The sequence below is a fragment of the Lagenorhynchus albirostris genome, chromosome 4 (assembly GCF_949774975.1).
Source record: "Lagenorhynchus albirostris chromosome 4, mLagAlb1.1, whole genome shotgun sequence".
Taxonomy (NCBI): Eukaryota; Metazoa; Chordata; class Mammalia; order Artiodactyla; family Delphinidae; genus Lagenorhynchus; species Lagenorhynchus albirostris.
In genome coordinates this window covers 8,627,119-8,644,135 of record NC_083098.1, presented here as the reverse complement: position 1 = coordinate 8,644,135, position 17,017 = coordinate 8,627,119, and the positions used below count along the sequence as shown (strand labels likewise).

The 17,017-nt window shown below is 41.3% G+C and overlaps 1 protein-coding gene across 2 annotated transcripts in view; it reads left to right on the top strand.

Annotated features, from left to right (window-relative positions):
- The window catches only part of FAM13A (family with sequence similarity 13 member A), a 335,740-nt gene that overhangs the window by 236,387 nt on the left and 82,336 nt on the right, over positions 1–17,017 (top strand). For both annotated transcript variants that reach the window (XM_060147573.1, XM_060147574.1), the window contains one exon: positions 16,885–16,926. In XM_060147573.1, coding sequence (XP_060003556.1) covers positions 16,885–16,926 — 42 coding nt within the window. The remainder of the gene's footprint in view (positions 1–16,884; positions 16,927–17,017) is intronic.

The following is a 17,017-nucleotide window of genomic DNA, read 5'->3' as shown; positions in this document are numbered from 1 at the left end:
CAGTCGTGTGCTGCAAACTGTGTAGAGTTCCTTGGACGCAATGTGCTTCCCCAAGACCAGAGAAATGTAGCTGTTTGATCGCTTCTTTTGCTGACACTTATGCCCAGCATGTCATCTTCTTCACTTGATTAGTCTGTTCAGTTATTGCCTTCCTCGAATGAAAATAAATAGAAGAAAACAGCTTTGACAGCTGAAGAAAAACAGAAAGTGAAGAATCTATCGAGCAGGTTTAAAATAAAACTGAGTCAGCTTGTTAGCAATGTTGTGAAGCTGCGGTGAGCTCTAAGCTCATTTTGAAGGATGTCGACAGGCTAAAGACCTTTTAAAAATGCATCTTAGGAGCCCTGTCTGCTGGAGTTCAGATCTAGGCAAGGATTTTCTATCAATCAGTACTTTATAATACATGGACATAAACGTTAAGGTTATTATTTCCCCATGAATAATTCTAGATAGGTTTATTACACAGATGACATCTTTAAACAAAAAAAACTGCTCTGTAAGAATGATTAAGCGCAAGGCGTTGTCCTGTTCATTAATGATTGTAATATGGATTGTGGAGGGCGAGGTGGAAGAGTTATTATACCAATGCAGAAAAAGGTAAATTTAAACAAAAGGCTTGTTAAAAAGAACACTGCTGGTGAACTAATATGTGAGTAAGGTGTCCCGGAATGTTGAAGCTGGGAGTCACCTCCGTGGTGATGGAGTCCAGCCCTCCAGTTTCACAGCAGGAAAACTGAGGCTTGAAGGAAGTCTGAGTTTCCTAGGGTCGTGCTTTAGGATTTTTAGAATTACTTTTGCCAATCCTATTATTCTGTTTCAGCTGCACCTGCTCTACATGCAATGACATTTGATTCCATGTAAATGCTTCCTTTAAGAAAACTGTTAGTGGAAGTGATTTTAAAAGTCAAATGGTGAACGTGGTTTATCTATAAGATTGAAAAAAACCTAGACAAAAAAATGAATTTTATTTTGAAAAACCATGCCACCAATATTTTACTGGATGTTCATGTTTTAACATGAAAATAAGGTATACAGAAATTGAGTGTTCGTTTGGAAAATGGTTCCTGCAGATGTACCCTGTGAGATAAAACGGTGTGGTTGTTTTCCTTTCACTGTAAGGACAAGTGCACTGTAATGGGAACTTGATGGGGGTGTCCCTAGACTTCCTTTTCTAAAATTGATAACCCAACCCAAGGGAGCACAGAGTGATTTATGAATAGATCTGAAATTTGTCTATATTAATTCAGTGGAAATGTCCACATGCTTGAAACTTGCGAGAGACTAAAAACTAATGTACACTTTTTGGAGTCTTCATTTGGTTTCCAGCTTTAAAGTTGGGACCCTGTTTTATCTTATAATGGTGTCAGTTCTTAAGTGTCTTAAGCAAGTCCTTTCTAGATAAGCATATTGGCTATTACTGAACTCTGTAATAAGCTGCTCTGTGATATAACCACTGTTAAGAAGCAAACAGATCTTTATTCAGCTAAAATATTGTTTAGAGAGTTAAGTTGAGGAAAGCTAAAATAGAATCAGCGTCATTTCCTCCGAAATTATTTTTCTCTGTTAGTCCTTACTAATACACCTACGTAAGAGGAGTCATTTGAATTTGCATTCACGACTGCTGATCAGTGCATTCACTGTCCCCCTGCTTCTGAGAGCTTCATTTGATGGGTCACCCTGCAGTCCTTAACTTCCAGCCTGTGCTTGCCTGTGATTATGTACCTCTTGAAGGCAAGGAACTGGTAGGTTTGTGGTGTTCACTTCGTTATGGATCTCTTGTGAATTTAAGCGCTTATGCAGAGCACTTTCCTGTTCCTATGTATGATTGCTGCTTCCGAGCCCAGTTCAACATTTTTGGCTAAGGATTTCTGTGACCCTCTAGTAAAGGTGACTGTTGCCAACTGCCCGCACTGTTATCCCGCCCGGAACAGGAAAGTTGCAGAGCCTCGTGGTGCACCTGCCGGCTGATGGGATGAACGCTTTGCTCCATTCTCTTGAAGAGCACCGAGGGGCTAGAAACTGAATTAAAAGAGGGTGAGGGAAAGAATAGCTTTAAATACCAGTTAGAGAAGCTCATGCTCACTCACGTTTGTATTGAGCAGAGAGGCCAGTGCCTCTCATTCTTTAGGTGCATGAGAATTACCTAGGGACCTTGTTTTTAAAAATCCGCTTCTTCCTGCTGCCTTCCTTCCCTAGACTTACTGAATCTGAATCTGGGTGTGACAGGGAAAGTATCAACATTTTAACAAGCTTCCTGAAAGCAAATCTGGTACAAATGGTCCACGCAGAGAAACACTGATCTAAACTCCGGTTAATGAGTATAGCTTGTATAAAGCCATTGACAGCAGGTGTTAGGATGTAAGATGCTAACACTCTACTATTCAACATCCCCAAATAACATATTTAATAGCAGGACCTTACGTGAGGTGTCTCTGTCATAATTGGTGCTTTCATTTACTAGACGGTCGGTGTTACCTGTTAGAGCAAAACATACTTACAGTGTTTTTTAATATTTTCTTTATGACCGAACACTACCCTGTACTGCCAGTAAATTAAGACACAACTCTGCTTCAGAGAGGTCACATGCTAGTGAGGATGCAGACACATTACCAGACAGTTACAATTACATTACTGTGGTGAATCCAGTAATGGAGGGTATAATTAGCATAATAATAGAGATGCACCTGCGTGGATAATATTACCCTTCGTGACTTCATATAAGCATATGATCTTATTAGATGGCACGTTTGCATCTCAGTGTCTACTTAGCTTATAATTCCCATGAGTGGCTTTTTAGCCTTTCTTAGCATGTTGTGAAAGTATGTAGAAGATAAATCTGTTACTGCTTATCTGTAACTAAGATGAGACTAACAGATGGGGTCGAAGGCTAAGAATGAAATAAGAACCTGGGTTCGCTTTAATGTATTTTGCTATCTGTTTACAACTTAATATAATTTGCAGACTTTCCCGGGTGGGAGTAACTATGCAGAAACTCATGATCTGTAGAAAAACTGCAGAGGCTGAATATTGAAAATGGGACCCTCTATAGAGTGAAGGACTCAGTTCTTAAAGTTCACTTCAAATGGCTTAAATTAACGATAGATCCTATATGTCTTTTGAGATGGTTTAATTACCCAAATATTTTTAGAAATACTAAAATATTTGCACTGTATAGCATTATATGGATATTCTTGCCAACTGAAAAAGTTCTTCCAAAGAAATAAAATAATATAAATAAGTAGAGAACCTATATTAAGAATTGAAATAAATGTTTTTTTCTCAGGTATTAAATTTACCCTGTGTCACTAAAGAGATAGTATGTTTTATCAGACTCTAGGCTTTACTTAGACCTCAGACTCTTTGCATGATTCATATTCCATTGGCTTTTTTTTCCTTAGAGATCATGGATCTGTAGGTAAGGATCTCCATTTTATGTGTAGAAAGACTTCAGTAGGCTAAGAAAGAAAGTCTTCACCCACTCTTATGTCCATGACAAAACTCTCAACTTCACAGCAGGATTTTGATTTGCTAGAATAACTTTCAAATAGTCACTAACTCATCTTCTATCCACAAAGACTAATGATGGAGGATGACGTTAAGAGCACTAGTGATTAATCTAGATTCCTTTGGTTTTAATGCATTGCCATCTGTTTTCACATGTTTAGCATCCCTTTTTTCCCTTGGTTTATTTATCAAAGTGGGAAACTGAGATGAACGATGTCAGTGTAACTCTCTTTTTCATTACTCTCCCTGGAAAATTATGATATTCGACATACATTATTGAATATTCATTTTATGATGGTGAAACACACCATACTTCTAAACTGCAATGGCTCTTTCAGAAGGTTTATGGCAACAGGATTAGTTAACGTGTATTAGGGATCCAGCATGGGAAAATTTCACGGAATCTTCTCATCAGCAGAATTCATCTGGTCTTTCTCAGCACGGGTTTTTAGAATGTCCTTCAGCAAACAAGTAAACACTGGGAACATGGGGATGATGTGGGATTTGACCAGGGAACAGCCCAGGCAGTGATGGTCCTGCTTGTGAGTCTTCTGGGTGATGTTAGAGAGCCCTCTACTGCTTGTGGTGGTGATGCCTTCAGTTCATTTATCTCTTAAACCCGCGTTATTCCGAACTTGCTGGCACTTTGATGGCACTCCCTGCCCTCCCCCCCTCCACAAACACAGTCTAAAAGGGAGTGAAAAGCTGCCTCGCCTCAAGTCTGGGTGAACCCTTCTGGGGTTGAATATCTGAACTTCGACTCATCACCAGTGTGGTCTGTATTTGGTAGTAACAAGAATCATTGAGAACAAGACAGACCTCTGTGGGCTCTACTCTCATGTGATGGTGGCAGTACCTCTGGAGTTGAAATATTTGCTAATTACTCCAGATAAAGAAGATAGTCTGAACTAAGGTTCATACCTCAGTTAAGGATACCTTCATACCTTACTTAAGGATATGCTTAAATTTTACAGAGATCACCCTGTCTAAGCCACTGAAGAGGCGTTAGAGAGTCAGCACTAAACAGTGGGGAAAGCGATGGAAAGATAATAAACTTGCCGTCAAGAAACATATCCAGACGCTGACAGCTAATTAGCCATGTGAATTTGGGCAGGTCATTTTCCTCACCTGTAAAAGGGGGTGATAATACCTACTACACTTACTTAGAGGAGAAATTCTGTAGTTAAAGAATATTATAGTTCTTTGTAAGTGATAACTCTTCACATGTAACGAGTAGTAGCATATTGCTTTCCTTCTGATTTTGTTACTCTTACACTTGCATTATCTTTCAGTTCCTTGAAGCAAGAGTGCTTTACACGTAAGGTGATGCTCTACCGTTGCATTGTATTGGATGAATAGTAGAAAACGACCTAAAGCATGACTTGTGGGAAGTGCCGCTGCAAATACCATAGAATCAAATTCCTTGAAACTCTCAAAACTTTTTACCCTGTTTTTCCTGTAATACTTATATATTTATGTGATGATAGAATGAACTGCCAAAAAATAGTTTGTACTATATGAAACCTTTTAAAAGCACGATTTATTCTTCCCTTAACAAGAACCAGAAATAACTTTTTCAGTAATAGCTTTATTGATATAATTTACATACCGTGCACCTCACCTACTTAAAGTATACAATTCAGTGGTTATTAGTATATTCACAAGGTTATGCAACCATCACTGACAGTCAGTTTTAGAATATTTTTGTCACCCAAAAAGAAACCCTGTGCTCTTTAGCTCTCAATCCCTACTGTGGACTGAATGTTTGTGCCCCTCAAAATTCATGTGCTGAAGCTTTAATCCCCAGTGTGATGGTATTTGGAGGTGGGACCTTTGGGAGGTAAGTAGATTTGGATGAGGCCGTAGAGGTGGAGCTCCCAGGATAGGATTGGTGCCCTTACAAGGAGACGAAAGGACCAGAGCACAGTCTCCCCACCCACCCCGCTCCATGGAGGTACAGCAAGAAGGTGGAAATCTGCAAGCCAGGGAGAGCTCTCACCAGAACCTGCCACGCTGGTACCCTGATCTCAGACTTCCAATCTTTGGAACTGTGAGAAGTAAATGTTTCTGTTGTTGAAGCCACCCAACCTGTGGTATGTTGTTATAGCAGCCCAGACTGACCAAAGCCACCCTCAAGCCCCCTATCCCAGCTCTAGGCAACCACGAATCTACTTTCTGTCTCTATAGACTCGCCTTTTCTAGATACTACATTATAACAGATCATCAAGAAGCCAGATGTGGAAACTGATTTTATTTCTTGCATAAAAAAGATATATTGATGGGAAATAGTGGGGACGCGGGTAGTAAAAAGAAATAGTAGGAAGCCCTAGAAGTTGATTTTTTAAAGTAAGTGACCCCAGTAAAAGAAATAAAAATACTGGGTGAGGGGAGAGGGAAGGGACACAGGATACATTCTATGAAAACCTTTTAAGGTTTGGGGTCAGGAAAACATGGCATCTTCTCATCAAATATAAGAATAAAAATCAGATCACTTGAACTTCATAGAAATAAAAATGAAGAACTGAACTGCTTTTCTCAGATCACATTGAATGGAACCAAAACACTAGAAAAAGTTAAGTAGGGTTCAGGAAAAGCTTAAGATGATACCTCAGTAGTTTTGCTGTCAGCAAAATGACGATGGGAAGAAACGTAACTTCGCTGTCTAGGTTAAAATGGCCCCTGAAACTAAAATTAAGAACCAAAAGCCAGCCAGAGGAGACCATTGATAAAGTCTGCTGTGTTTTTGTAAGGGACTCTCCTTCATTTTCAACTCCTTGACTTGGTGAAAACTCAAGTGCCTGCCTCTGTGTGCGTGCGTGCGTGCGTGCGTGCGTGCATGTGTGTGTGCGTGTGTGTCTGTCTCTGTGTCTTTCTCAGTTCCTCTAGTGCCGCCGCCTGGCACACCCCTGCAGTGCTTCCTCACGCCTTCACACATCCTCTGCCTTTGTTGGAGAACTTTTCTCCGGTCCAATATCTTTTTCCAGTGTGACCCGCACAATTCACTCCCAGTGTCACTTACGTCCCCTAAGCTCCCCTAACTTGCGGGTCTGCACCGAGCTTCTGACTTCAAGGTCTGGAGCTCTGGCTTCCACAGACCCGAGATTCAGGATGTGAATCTCAGCCCCACATGGCTCCGTGACCTTCCACCAGTTGCTTAACCTTTCTAAAACTTGCTTTTCTTCTTTGAAAAAGCTGGTGAGTAATACCTTCCTCCAAAGATGTCACTGAGGATTGAGTGAGATGATGTACATGAAGTTCTCAGCCCAAAGCCTGGCTTATTAGGGAGAGCTCTCAGTACGCGGTAGCTCTGGATCCCTTTTCTTATGAAAATGGTCAAATGTCAAGTTTCTGTTTCTCGGCTGGCCTATACATTCTGGGAAGGTTGAGCCCATATCTTAATAGCCTGTGTATCTCCAGCCCCTCTCATAGGCTCTGATAAGTAGTAGACACTCAAAAAAGGCTGAATGAGCACTGGCCCGTGGTTTGGGAAGCTCACAGAGCTCAAGCCTGGGTGGACACCAACCTTTGTACACTTGCCGGTCACTCGTCCTCCTGCAAACCAGTGTAAAATCATGGCAGTGTAGATACACGTCCTTGACTCCTCGTTCTGTGCAGAGCCCTCCTGTGGCAGGGGGAGGGTTCACTGGCTGGAAGGTGACAGGCGAATTCGCATTGCTTTCGGCGCAGTTCTGTCTGCCTCAAGAAATCCGCATTCAGAGGTAACGACTGGGGAAATTATATACCTGCCATTAAGAATGTTATAATAAAGGAAATAATTGAAAGAATTTAGTAAAAAACCAATTTCCTGTTTCCTTCTTCCCTTCTGCACGTATCCCCCTGTTCTTTTGCTTTGGTTTCAGTATCTGAAGATTAGAAAGCATTTTAACTGACTTGCTAATGTTCCAAAAATATTCTCTTATCCACTCATATCAACCCCCTCAAAAAGAAAGTTACTGTGTTCTTACCTTCTAAACTGCTGCCTCCCTGAGGCGGTATTGCTATGTCTATAATAATGATACACATCAGTTTGCTGAACAAGAATCTCAAAAACAAATCAGAGCTTCCAGCTGCATTGAAAATAGTTTTGTGACTAAACCAAAAATTTCTCTAAGCTCCACCCGAACCTTTGGGTTTGCAATGAAGTAAAAAAAAAATGTTCTTTTCCTGCTCTCAAGCCAGAACAAACAGATAGAGTGTGTGGCAAGGCCATATGCAAACATTGCGTTGCCTGAACACATCCTTTTCTGGGCACACTGTACCCTGCGGAAAGCACAGGGTTTAGATTACTGTCACAATGGCGGAGCTGCCCCTCTGTGCAGTGGGAGAAAATTAATTTTCTTTTCTCAATAAGGGTGGGAGAAAACCCATGGCACAGTTGCACTTCCATTAAGTTTGGAATCGCAGGGAAGAAGATAACTTAAACTCATCAACGTACAACTCTCTGAGAATGCTTCCAGCTGGCAAAATTAGTTTTACAAATTATATGTTTTAAAAATATGCGATCACACGGCAGTGTCAGCGCTCAGCATGGTCTTGATGATGGTGACTTCATTCCACAGCCACTGACTGAGCACCCGGAATGTACCTTGCTAGGTGCTGGTGGGACAAACAGAAAGACAAATCCAGGAGGTGAGGCAAGCATCCGAACTCGGGAACTTCAGCGTCTTTTGCTAAGCGCCGGCTCATGGCTGTGAACAGTGTCCGGGAGCCTGGAGGGAGGAGCCACTCCCCTCTCCAGGGTGATGGAGATGGCATCCCAGATTAGATGACATTTGAGCTGAGAGATGAAGTATTTACCAGGCAGAGAGAGGTGGTGAAAGCATTTAAGATAGAGGGAACAGCACGTACAGACAGAGTTATGAAAGTGCAGTGAGAGGTCGACAGAGGCTCACTGCCCTGAGATTGGGAGGACTCTTGTGCGCCAGGTTCAGACATCTGGATTTTACCCCAAAGACAGAGCGGAAGCAGGGAGGCTTTTAGGTTAGGGGGATAAATCTGGTGGGGGTATTAAGGGTAAACTGCTCTGGATGGCAGGGAAAAAGAGTACCGCCCCTCTGAAAGACTACGGCAGTGGAAATGGAAAGGAAAGATCAGATTCAGAAGACTTGTCTCTTTCTGAGATGAAATCAACACAGTCTGGTGATTGACCACGTGGGGGGGTAAGGGATAAACTTTTTTTTTTTTTTTTTTTTAAGGAGAGCAGTTGGCCTGTTAATACAACTTAAATATTGTAACAGGCATGAGGATTCTGTCCTGTGACTTCTAAACACATCTCCAGCCAGGATCCCCTGTAAAGTGGAATGTGAGGCTCTTGGCTGTGTCAGCCAGTCCACAGGTAGTAATAGTTTCCTGTTGACCTTCTCACTGTAGGGAAAGATACACAAGAGGTAGAAGGTGAAGCAATCCCACCCCTCCCTGCTTCAAACTTTACTCCCCTTCCCTGACAAGCGCACACCCTCACCACCCCCTCCAACTCCCTAGAGATTGAAAGGTGGTCATCAGAAGGGCATCCACGGGTAGAGCTAGCTGGGTAGAGGGACTGAATTAGAATGAGATGGTCCCTGGTTCCCTCCAAGTATAATAGTTCTTTGACTTGAAGAGACCAAAATACAGGTGATAAAGAATGCTGTGGTCACAAAGTAAGGAGGAATCGAAAAAAAAAACAGGGGTCCCTGAGTCTCCTTGACACCATCCTGTGGTATAAGCAGGAAAAGAATATTTTAAAGAGACTTGGATAGAGACACAGATGTACAGAACAGAAGTATGGACACCAAGGGGGGAAAGCGGGGATGGGGCTGGTGGTGGGATGAATGGGAGATTGGGATTGACATGTATACACTGATGTGTATAAAATGGATGACTAGTAAGAACCTGCTGTATAAAAAATAAATAACGTTCAAAAATATATAAATAAATAAATGAAATGAAATAAAATTAAAAAAAGAGAGAGCGAGAGAGACCTGGAAATCCTCTGTCAGCTCCACCACGGTCATCTAGAACGACATTCTCACGCCCATTGCTGGGCATATCTGGACCCGCTTCCTCTCTGATTTTCTGTGCCATCCACGCTCAACAAAATCTGTACTTCTTCGGCCCAGAGCTCATTCTGGCAGTGGGGCAGAGAAGAAAAGTGTTTGTTCTCTGTCCTATGAGAACATAGATCTTAATTCAGCAACATTCACTGAGTATTAATTACACATCAAGCCAGGGAGATGTGTTTTTAGCATAGCGTTTTTCACCTGTGGGCATGACCTGTTGGTGGTCATAAAACCAATTGAGCAGGTTGTGACCAGTGTTTTATATAAAGCGAAGTATAACAAAATAGAAAACATCCAAAGTAAGAATAATTTTATGAAATGTGTCCCTTTTATGTGTCTGTGTACTACATATCATGATGTAAAATGTGTTTCTAACTGGATCGTGGCCAACGTTTTTCAAAACACTGACTCTGGACTGCTTACTGACGATAGTTTATTTGAACAAGAGGTTAGTACAGGCCTGGAAATCGAATCCTCATGTCAGTGTGGGAAATCCGTTCTAGTCTTAGCATCGCGACAAATGAATTTCCAGAGCACAACCTTCACATAAGATGGAGACACTTTCGTCAGGTTCTTAATTCCGGATTTGGGAAAAAAACATTTTTTTAGTAGATATATTAGTTTCCTAGCACAGCTGTGACGAAGTACCACAAACAGGGTAACCCAGAAAACCAGCAATTTCTTTTTTTTTTTTTTTTTTTGCGGTACGCGGGCCTCTCACTGTTGCGGCCTCTCCCGTTGCGGAGCACAGGCTCCGGACGCGCAGGCTCAGCGGCCATGGCTCACGGGCGCAGCCGCTCCGTGGCATGTGGGATCTTCCCGGACCGGGGCACGAACCCGTGTCCCCTGCATCGGCAGGCGGACTCTCAACCACTGCGCCACCAGGGAAGCCCAACCAGCAATTTCTTGTCTCACGGTTCTGGAGGCCAGAAGTCCCAAATTTACACGTTGGCTAGGGCTGTGCTCCCTCTAAACACCCTGGGGAATGAGTTGTCCCCTGCCTCTCTCCTCGCTTCCTGGAGATCTTGGCTTGTGGCAACACAATTCCAGTCTTCACAGCTTGTGCTCCCTGTGTGCAAATATCCTGTTGATAAGAGCGCTGGTCATATTGAATTAGGGCCCACTACGGTAACTTCACTTTAACTTGGTCACCTCTATAAAGACTGTATTTGCAAATAAGATCACATCCTGAGTTTCTGGGGGTCAGGGCTTCAGCGTGTCTTTTTGCAGGGACACAATTCATCCCCTAACTATATTTCAAATTTCTACTAAGCAATCAGGAAAATGGTAGAAATACTTTCCTGTCTTATTGGGGGGAAAGCTGTAAATGTTTGGAAGTCTTCTGGTTGGTTTTGCTTCCGAAGTGTAATACCTCTTGGTGTCAGCTAAACTTTCTAGTCCTGTGAACATTAACATTTCAGCTTATTGCATTACCCTTTGGTCAGGAAAACATATTTGCTCTTGAACTTCAATGGTTTGTTTTTATTTCTACTGACAGCTAGGTGTTGCATTCTTAGTTACAACATACAAATAATAAAACTGGAAACAAAGTTGCTTGGGTTTATAGTAAAGAAGTATACATCCATCTACAAGAATGCCCCCTGAAATTACAGGGGCAAATACTTAGCTGTGAACTGATCTGTTTTCCAAAACTGACTTGTTTTCCAAAAGGAACAGGGAGATTGTTTTCTCCCGTGTTCCTGAATGGAGCTGAACCAAAAATCTGAACAGCAGAACGCCAGCTGCTACATCACACCCCAAATGGAGCGGTATAAATGCTATAAATGGAGGGTTATGAATGTTAATGCCTGAGACTGTGGATAAATCAAAAGGCTCCAGTGTGGTACTTTATAGTTTGCAGAGGAAGGAAGGAAAGAAAATGTGCTAATTCCACTCACCTCATCGTCCTCCAAGAAAATTCATCTATGAAAATTCTTCCACTTAGTACATTCTGTTGCAACGTGAGGGAGGAACCTGAATTCCAGAGAAAATGTTTACTTAATACTTTAAATTTTGTCCTTTCACTTGGCCCTCCCTTTCTGTCTCCCCCTGGCTGTTTGTGGTTTGTTTGTTTGTTTGTTTGTTTGTTTGTATTTAAGCCCCAGTAGATGTTTTTTCGAGTTTCTTCAATGAATGGAACCTAATCCTTAGCCTTTCCCTATTTTGCTGTACTTTTCAGTACCCAAGGAACACTTACAAACTATTTCTCCTAGCTCAGATCACTTGAAAATGTGAAGTATGTAGCCCAATATGCAGATTATGTTAATTTGCGGGTAGCCAGCCGCATTAACCAATTAGAAAGTTGGACTAATTGGAACATTTATCAGGACAGTTCAAAAGGGAATTGAATGGAATGGTGGTTTGATCCAGTAACTGAGCGTCCGTTCTGAATACCTCAGGCTGGGAATTCTCCCAAGAATATTTGGGTTTTCTTAGACACAGAAAACGCCATGCTTTTCACAATTTCGGTGAGCTTGCTGTGTAATTAAATTGATAGGGATTGCATTCTGTGGCTTCAGTTTAGACACGAGTGCAGCTCAGGAAGAGATTGTGAGTCTAGGTGTCATCCATTCCTGTGCCTTTATGTTCAACCAATGTTGAACCACATAAAAAGATAAGTTAGTGTAGCACAGGGAACGGCACTCAATATTCTGTAATAACCTATATGGGAAAAGAATCTGAAAAAGAATGAATATATGTATATGTGTAACTGAATTACTTTGCCGTAGGCCTGAAGCTAACACAACATTGTAAATCAATTAAACGCCAATATAAAATAAAAATTAAATTAAAAAAAAGGTAAGTTAGGCCCCCACTAAAACCCTCCAGTCTGTTATTGCCCTTCTCAGTTGTAGCTTCTTAGATTTGGACTGTTACTTGGGTCTATTTGATAAATGTCCTTCCCACAGGTAGCTGTTTTGAGAGCCTGTAACACCCCATGTCTGAGGACATTAGGCACCCAGTGGCCTGACATACATGAGGTGATTGCCCAAATCTCTCAGTGTATTTAAATTAAAAAAAAAAAAGGCAAACTAATTAGCTGCTTAAGCTTGGCTATTATTCTGAGTCAGCAAACAGGAAATAATTAAAACATTGGGTTTATACTAGTAACCAAGGAGGAAACTGAATGAATTCCAGGTTGTTACGGTTTGTCATTGGCTTCATTTCATGACAGGCACTCCCCTCTTCATTCACAGTACATGTGCTTATTTTTAAAAATTGCAAGTAAATCTGAATTAATTCTCAATTTAAAATTTAGGGAAAAAATGACAACTCAGTTAATATCATTGGACATGTCTGAGATTGATGTAAAGCTAGGAACAGGCGTAAATATCTCTATAAATAGGTGTTTGGGGACATATAATAATAGTCCAATATTCGTTTTGCACAGAGGTAGACATGGTGATATTTTCAAATGTTTTGCATTCCAGTATGTAAATTTTATGGAAAAGTTTCTTTTCTCTGTTCCATTTGGAAGAATTGTCCTTGGCCATTTTTCCTTCAAATTGCCTGTAAAGTCAATGCATAAAATTGATTTTTAGAATTAATTGACTTAATCAGTTTGAAATCAATGCTTTAGTTGTTTTATAATTTATACTGTTGTCAAGATTACATTACTAAACCCCGGGCAAGGGTACTTTTATGAAAGGGAAAAAAGAAATAGGCTAATTAAGTGTCAAAATTAATTATTTATCCTCGTTTTCTTTTCCAATTATATTGTTCTTCTTGGGTACTGTGCGTGGATTGCTGCCCTGTTGACTGCTACTGAGTAGGCAAATCTGCTGAGTCTGTTTCATTTCATTTAAATAACAGTGCTTACATTTTCTTTTTTGGAACACTTATAACTGCTCAGAATTCAGGGACATATCCCAATTAAGAATTTCTGATTTTTGTCTTTCATTGACAAATTTACCTTATACAAATGCAGCCTGAAAAATATTTGCTCATGATTAAAAACTTGTGTTTCTATCGAGACATTCTTGACATAGTGCCAATACATGTTAATAAATTAATCACCTTGTACACACCATCAGGCATAATGCATTGTGAATGGACTTTGACTAAGGTCGGTGTAGAGTTGCCATAATCAGAAGCATGACATGGAGCTTATAAATTATAAAGTCCACAAGATCTTGTGCCAGAATGAGGACATTCACTCCAGAATATTTTGATAAGTTAAAATTGAAGGCAAGGTAGTAAACAACAAAAGTGTGTTTGTTGTCTGCACATCACTAGCTGTGTGACCTGGTTAAGTTGTGTGCCCTCTCTGAGCCTGCTGCTCTCAAGGGAGGGGCAAGTACCAGGGAGGGTTTTTATGAGGATTTACGTGAGATAATTAATGTCAAGCACCCGATGGTACCTGGCTGATGAATAACTGTCTGAGGGAGAGAAGGTGTAAAGAGAGAAAAGATTGATTTTGATTGCCTCTGTTGGCTACAAGGAAATTTTCAGGCACACACAAAAAGTGTTAGCCAAAGCACATGAACAGCTGTGTTCAGAACTCTGTACCCTTAAATCATCTCCCAAAGCACTCCTGATTTCTAAGAAAACCAACCATATTGCTAATTGAACGTTCACTAAAGTACCCTTGTTAATTTTCATTATAATTTGTTACGTGTTAGAGTTAAGGATCTGTTCTGGGCAAAAAAAGTATTTAGTGCGGTGCTCATTTTATAACACTCGTGTGGCCCAAATCTTGGCTCCCTGTACACCGATGCCGAAATGAGATACAGAGAGTTTTGGAGGAGAAAGAAAGGGTGGGTTTATTCTTTGCCAGGCAAAGAGGGGAACACAGCAGGCTAGCACCTCAAGAACTGTGCCCCCTCCCTGGGGCATAGGGAGAGGTCAGGGCTCCTGGTCGGGGGTGTGCAATAAGGATGGAGGCAGTAACAGTCCTGCATTCTTCTTTCTTTTGCAGAGTTTCGAAAGGGTGGGGTTGCTCACGGGATTAGGGTGTGTGCAGGGTCTCAGGTGGTCCGTCTGCTGATCTTGATGAGTTTCTCTGGTCCCTTTAATCTTGCCTCACGTGGTTTCCTGGCAGCTCCTCCCTTGATTTGCAACTGTTCGAATCTGCCCTTTGGAACTCAGGGAAGGTCATGGAGGCTGGAGTCTTGCCTACAAGAAATGGGGAACAGAAAGGCCTCTGTGCCTGGGAGCCCCATGGGCTCCGCTCGGTTTCACATGGAGGCAATGTTCCCATAAAGTAAAATCATTATAGGTTTTTTGTTGCAGCCTCTTTGCACAGTGTTGGTCACACTTAGTACTCTTTGACACTGAACCCTCGATTAGGAAACAAACCCAATTCTAACATGTTTATAATTTGTTCAGTGTTTTCAAGGACTGTGTTGAAGTCAAATGTGTAAGCCCCTTGTATCAGTCTGGCTTAAAGTAGTCACTACTGTAATAGCGCTGCTCTAGGTGGTTTCTTCCCAAGACACGTGGACAGTTCCCAGGTGTTAGTGCCTGTAACTTGTCAAGCTTTGCCTTCAGCCCATTAACGTTATAGAGTCAAGAATAAAACTGATCTGTCACTTACCTTTCACTTGGGAAGAATTGGCACAATCAGTTACAAACAAAATCTTTGGCAAGATAAACACTAGAATAGTTAAGCGATATTGACATTGGAAACCAAAATCATGAGAGAGTGACAAATAGTATGCCGTATTTTTTTTTTTTTTTTTTTTTTTTTTTTGCGGTACACGGGCCTCTCACTGTTGTGGCCCCTCCCACTGCAGAGCACAGGCTCTGGACGCGCAGGCTCAGCGGCCATGGCTCACGGGCCCAGCTGCTCCGCGGCATGTGGGATCTTCCCGGATCGGGGCACGAACCCGTGTCCCCTGCATCGGCAGGCAGACTCTCAACCACTGCGCCACCAGGGAAGCCCCAGTATGCCATATTTTATGTGCCGTCTTGCAACTAAAATGTTAAGACCTTTTCAACTTCCAGGACAGGGTTGTGCGCGCGCGTGTGTGTGTGTGTGTGTGTGTGTGTGTGTATGTGTGTGTATGTGTTTTACACTATAACTTGTAATAAGATTTTTGGTGATTGCCAGGATAATATTACCAACTGAAGCAAATTTTTCTCTTTTCATCAATGTTGCTTGTGGTATACCACAGGGGTACAAGAAGAAAATATTAGCGCTTCTTAATTTTATCTGATACTTCACATTTCTACTTTTATCTGTTTAATGATGCACATAATTAACATAAATAGATACTCAGTCATATATTAAGGGGAGTAGCTGCTTAAAAGCAAATTTTTATATGAGTGTGTAATCAAAAATGTTCAAAGACCACTCCAGTAGACACTGAAGGGGAGAGACTCATTCATTGATTGGAGGTCATTTATCAGAAGAAAAAAACATGTAGAAGAAAGGAAAAATATTTTACTATAGTATATATTTTATATTTTTAATTAAATATTTTTATATTAAGCTTCATATTGCTTCAGTGCTGTTTGAGGAACTTAAACTATTTTTTTTTGGCTGCGTTGCGTCTTCATTGCTGTACACGAGCTTTCTCTAGTTGAGGTGAGCGGGGCTACTCTTGATTTTGGTGTGCGGGCTTCTCATTGCGGTGGTTTCTCTTGTTGTGGAGCACAGGCTTCAGTAGTTGCAGCATGTGGGCTCAGTAGCTGTGGCTCAGGGGCTCTAAAGCGCAGGCTCAGTAGTTGTGGCGCACAGGTTTCATTGCTCCGCGGCACGTGGGATCTTCCTGGACCGGGTATTGAACCCATGTCTCCTGCATTGGCAGGCGGATTCTTAAGCACTGCGCCACCAGGGAAGTCCCTTAAACTCTTTTTTATAGTTTTATTTGTGTCCTTTCATGTTATTCACCCTCATTAATACTGTGCGTAACTATAGACGACAAAGAGCATGAGTGCTGTTTACTGATGCCCTAGCATTTCATTGCTAGGGCAGCATACACTTAACAGGAGTATTTTGTTGGCTGTCTTACTTTCATCATCATGTTAATGAGTTGTAATTAGCTTTATTGAGATAATTGAGTATGTAATCATTTTAAGGGTTTATGTGTAATATATGAATACTTGGATTGGGCTTGTAGAATAAGGTAGTAAAAAACTTCCTCTTCAAAGGGTGATGTGAACTACTTTTGCCTTAGGCTAATCTTGAAAGAAACCTCTCTTGATGGTCTCCCTTGAAGAAGTGATTGACCTTGGCTAGGTCCAAGGTAGCGTATATTTTACTAACCTTACTCCATAGTGAGATTAGCTCTAATGTGTCAAAAGAAAAATTGTGATAGGTGGAACAGAGTTTTAGTAAAACTGAGATGTTATGATATTAACAGGAATTATATTAATTCAAGTTTTCTTTTCCTTTCAGTTCGCAGGAAGATGAAAGACCTATGTCACCTTTCTATTTGAGGTACTTATTTGATTTGTATTGGTCTGTTACAGGGAATTGGGGAGGGTTAAGGCTTCTTTGGGTTTATTTGCCCACGTTAATTCTTTTCAAT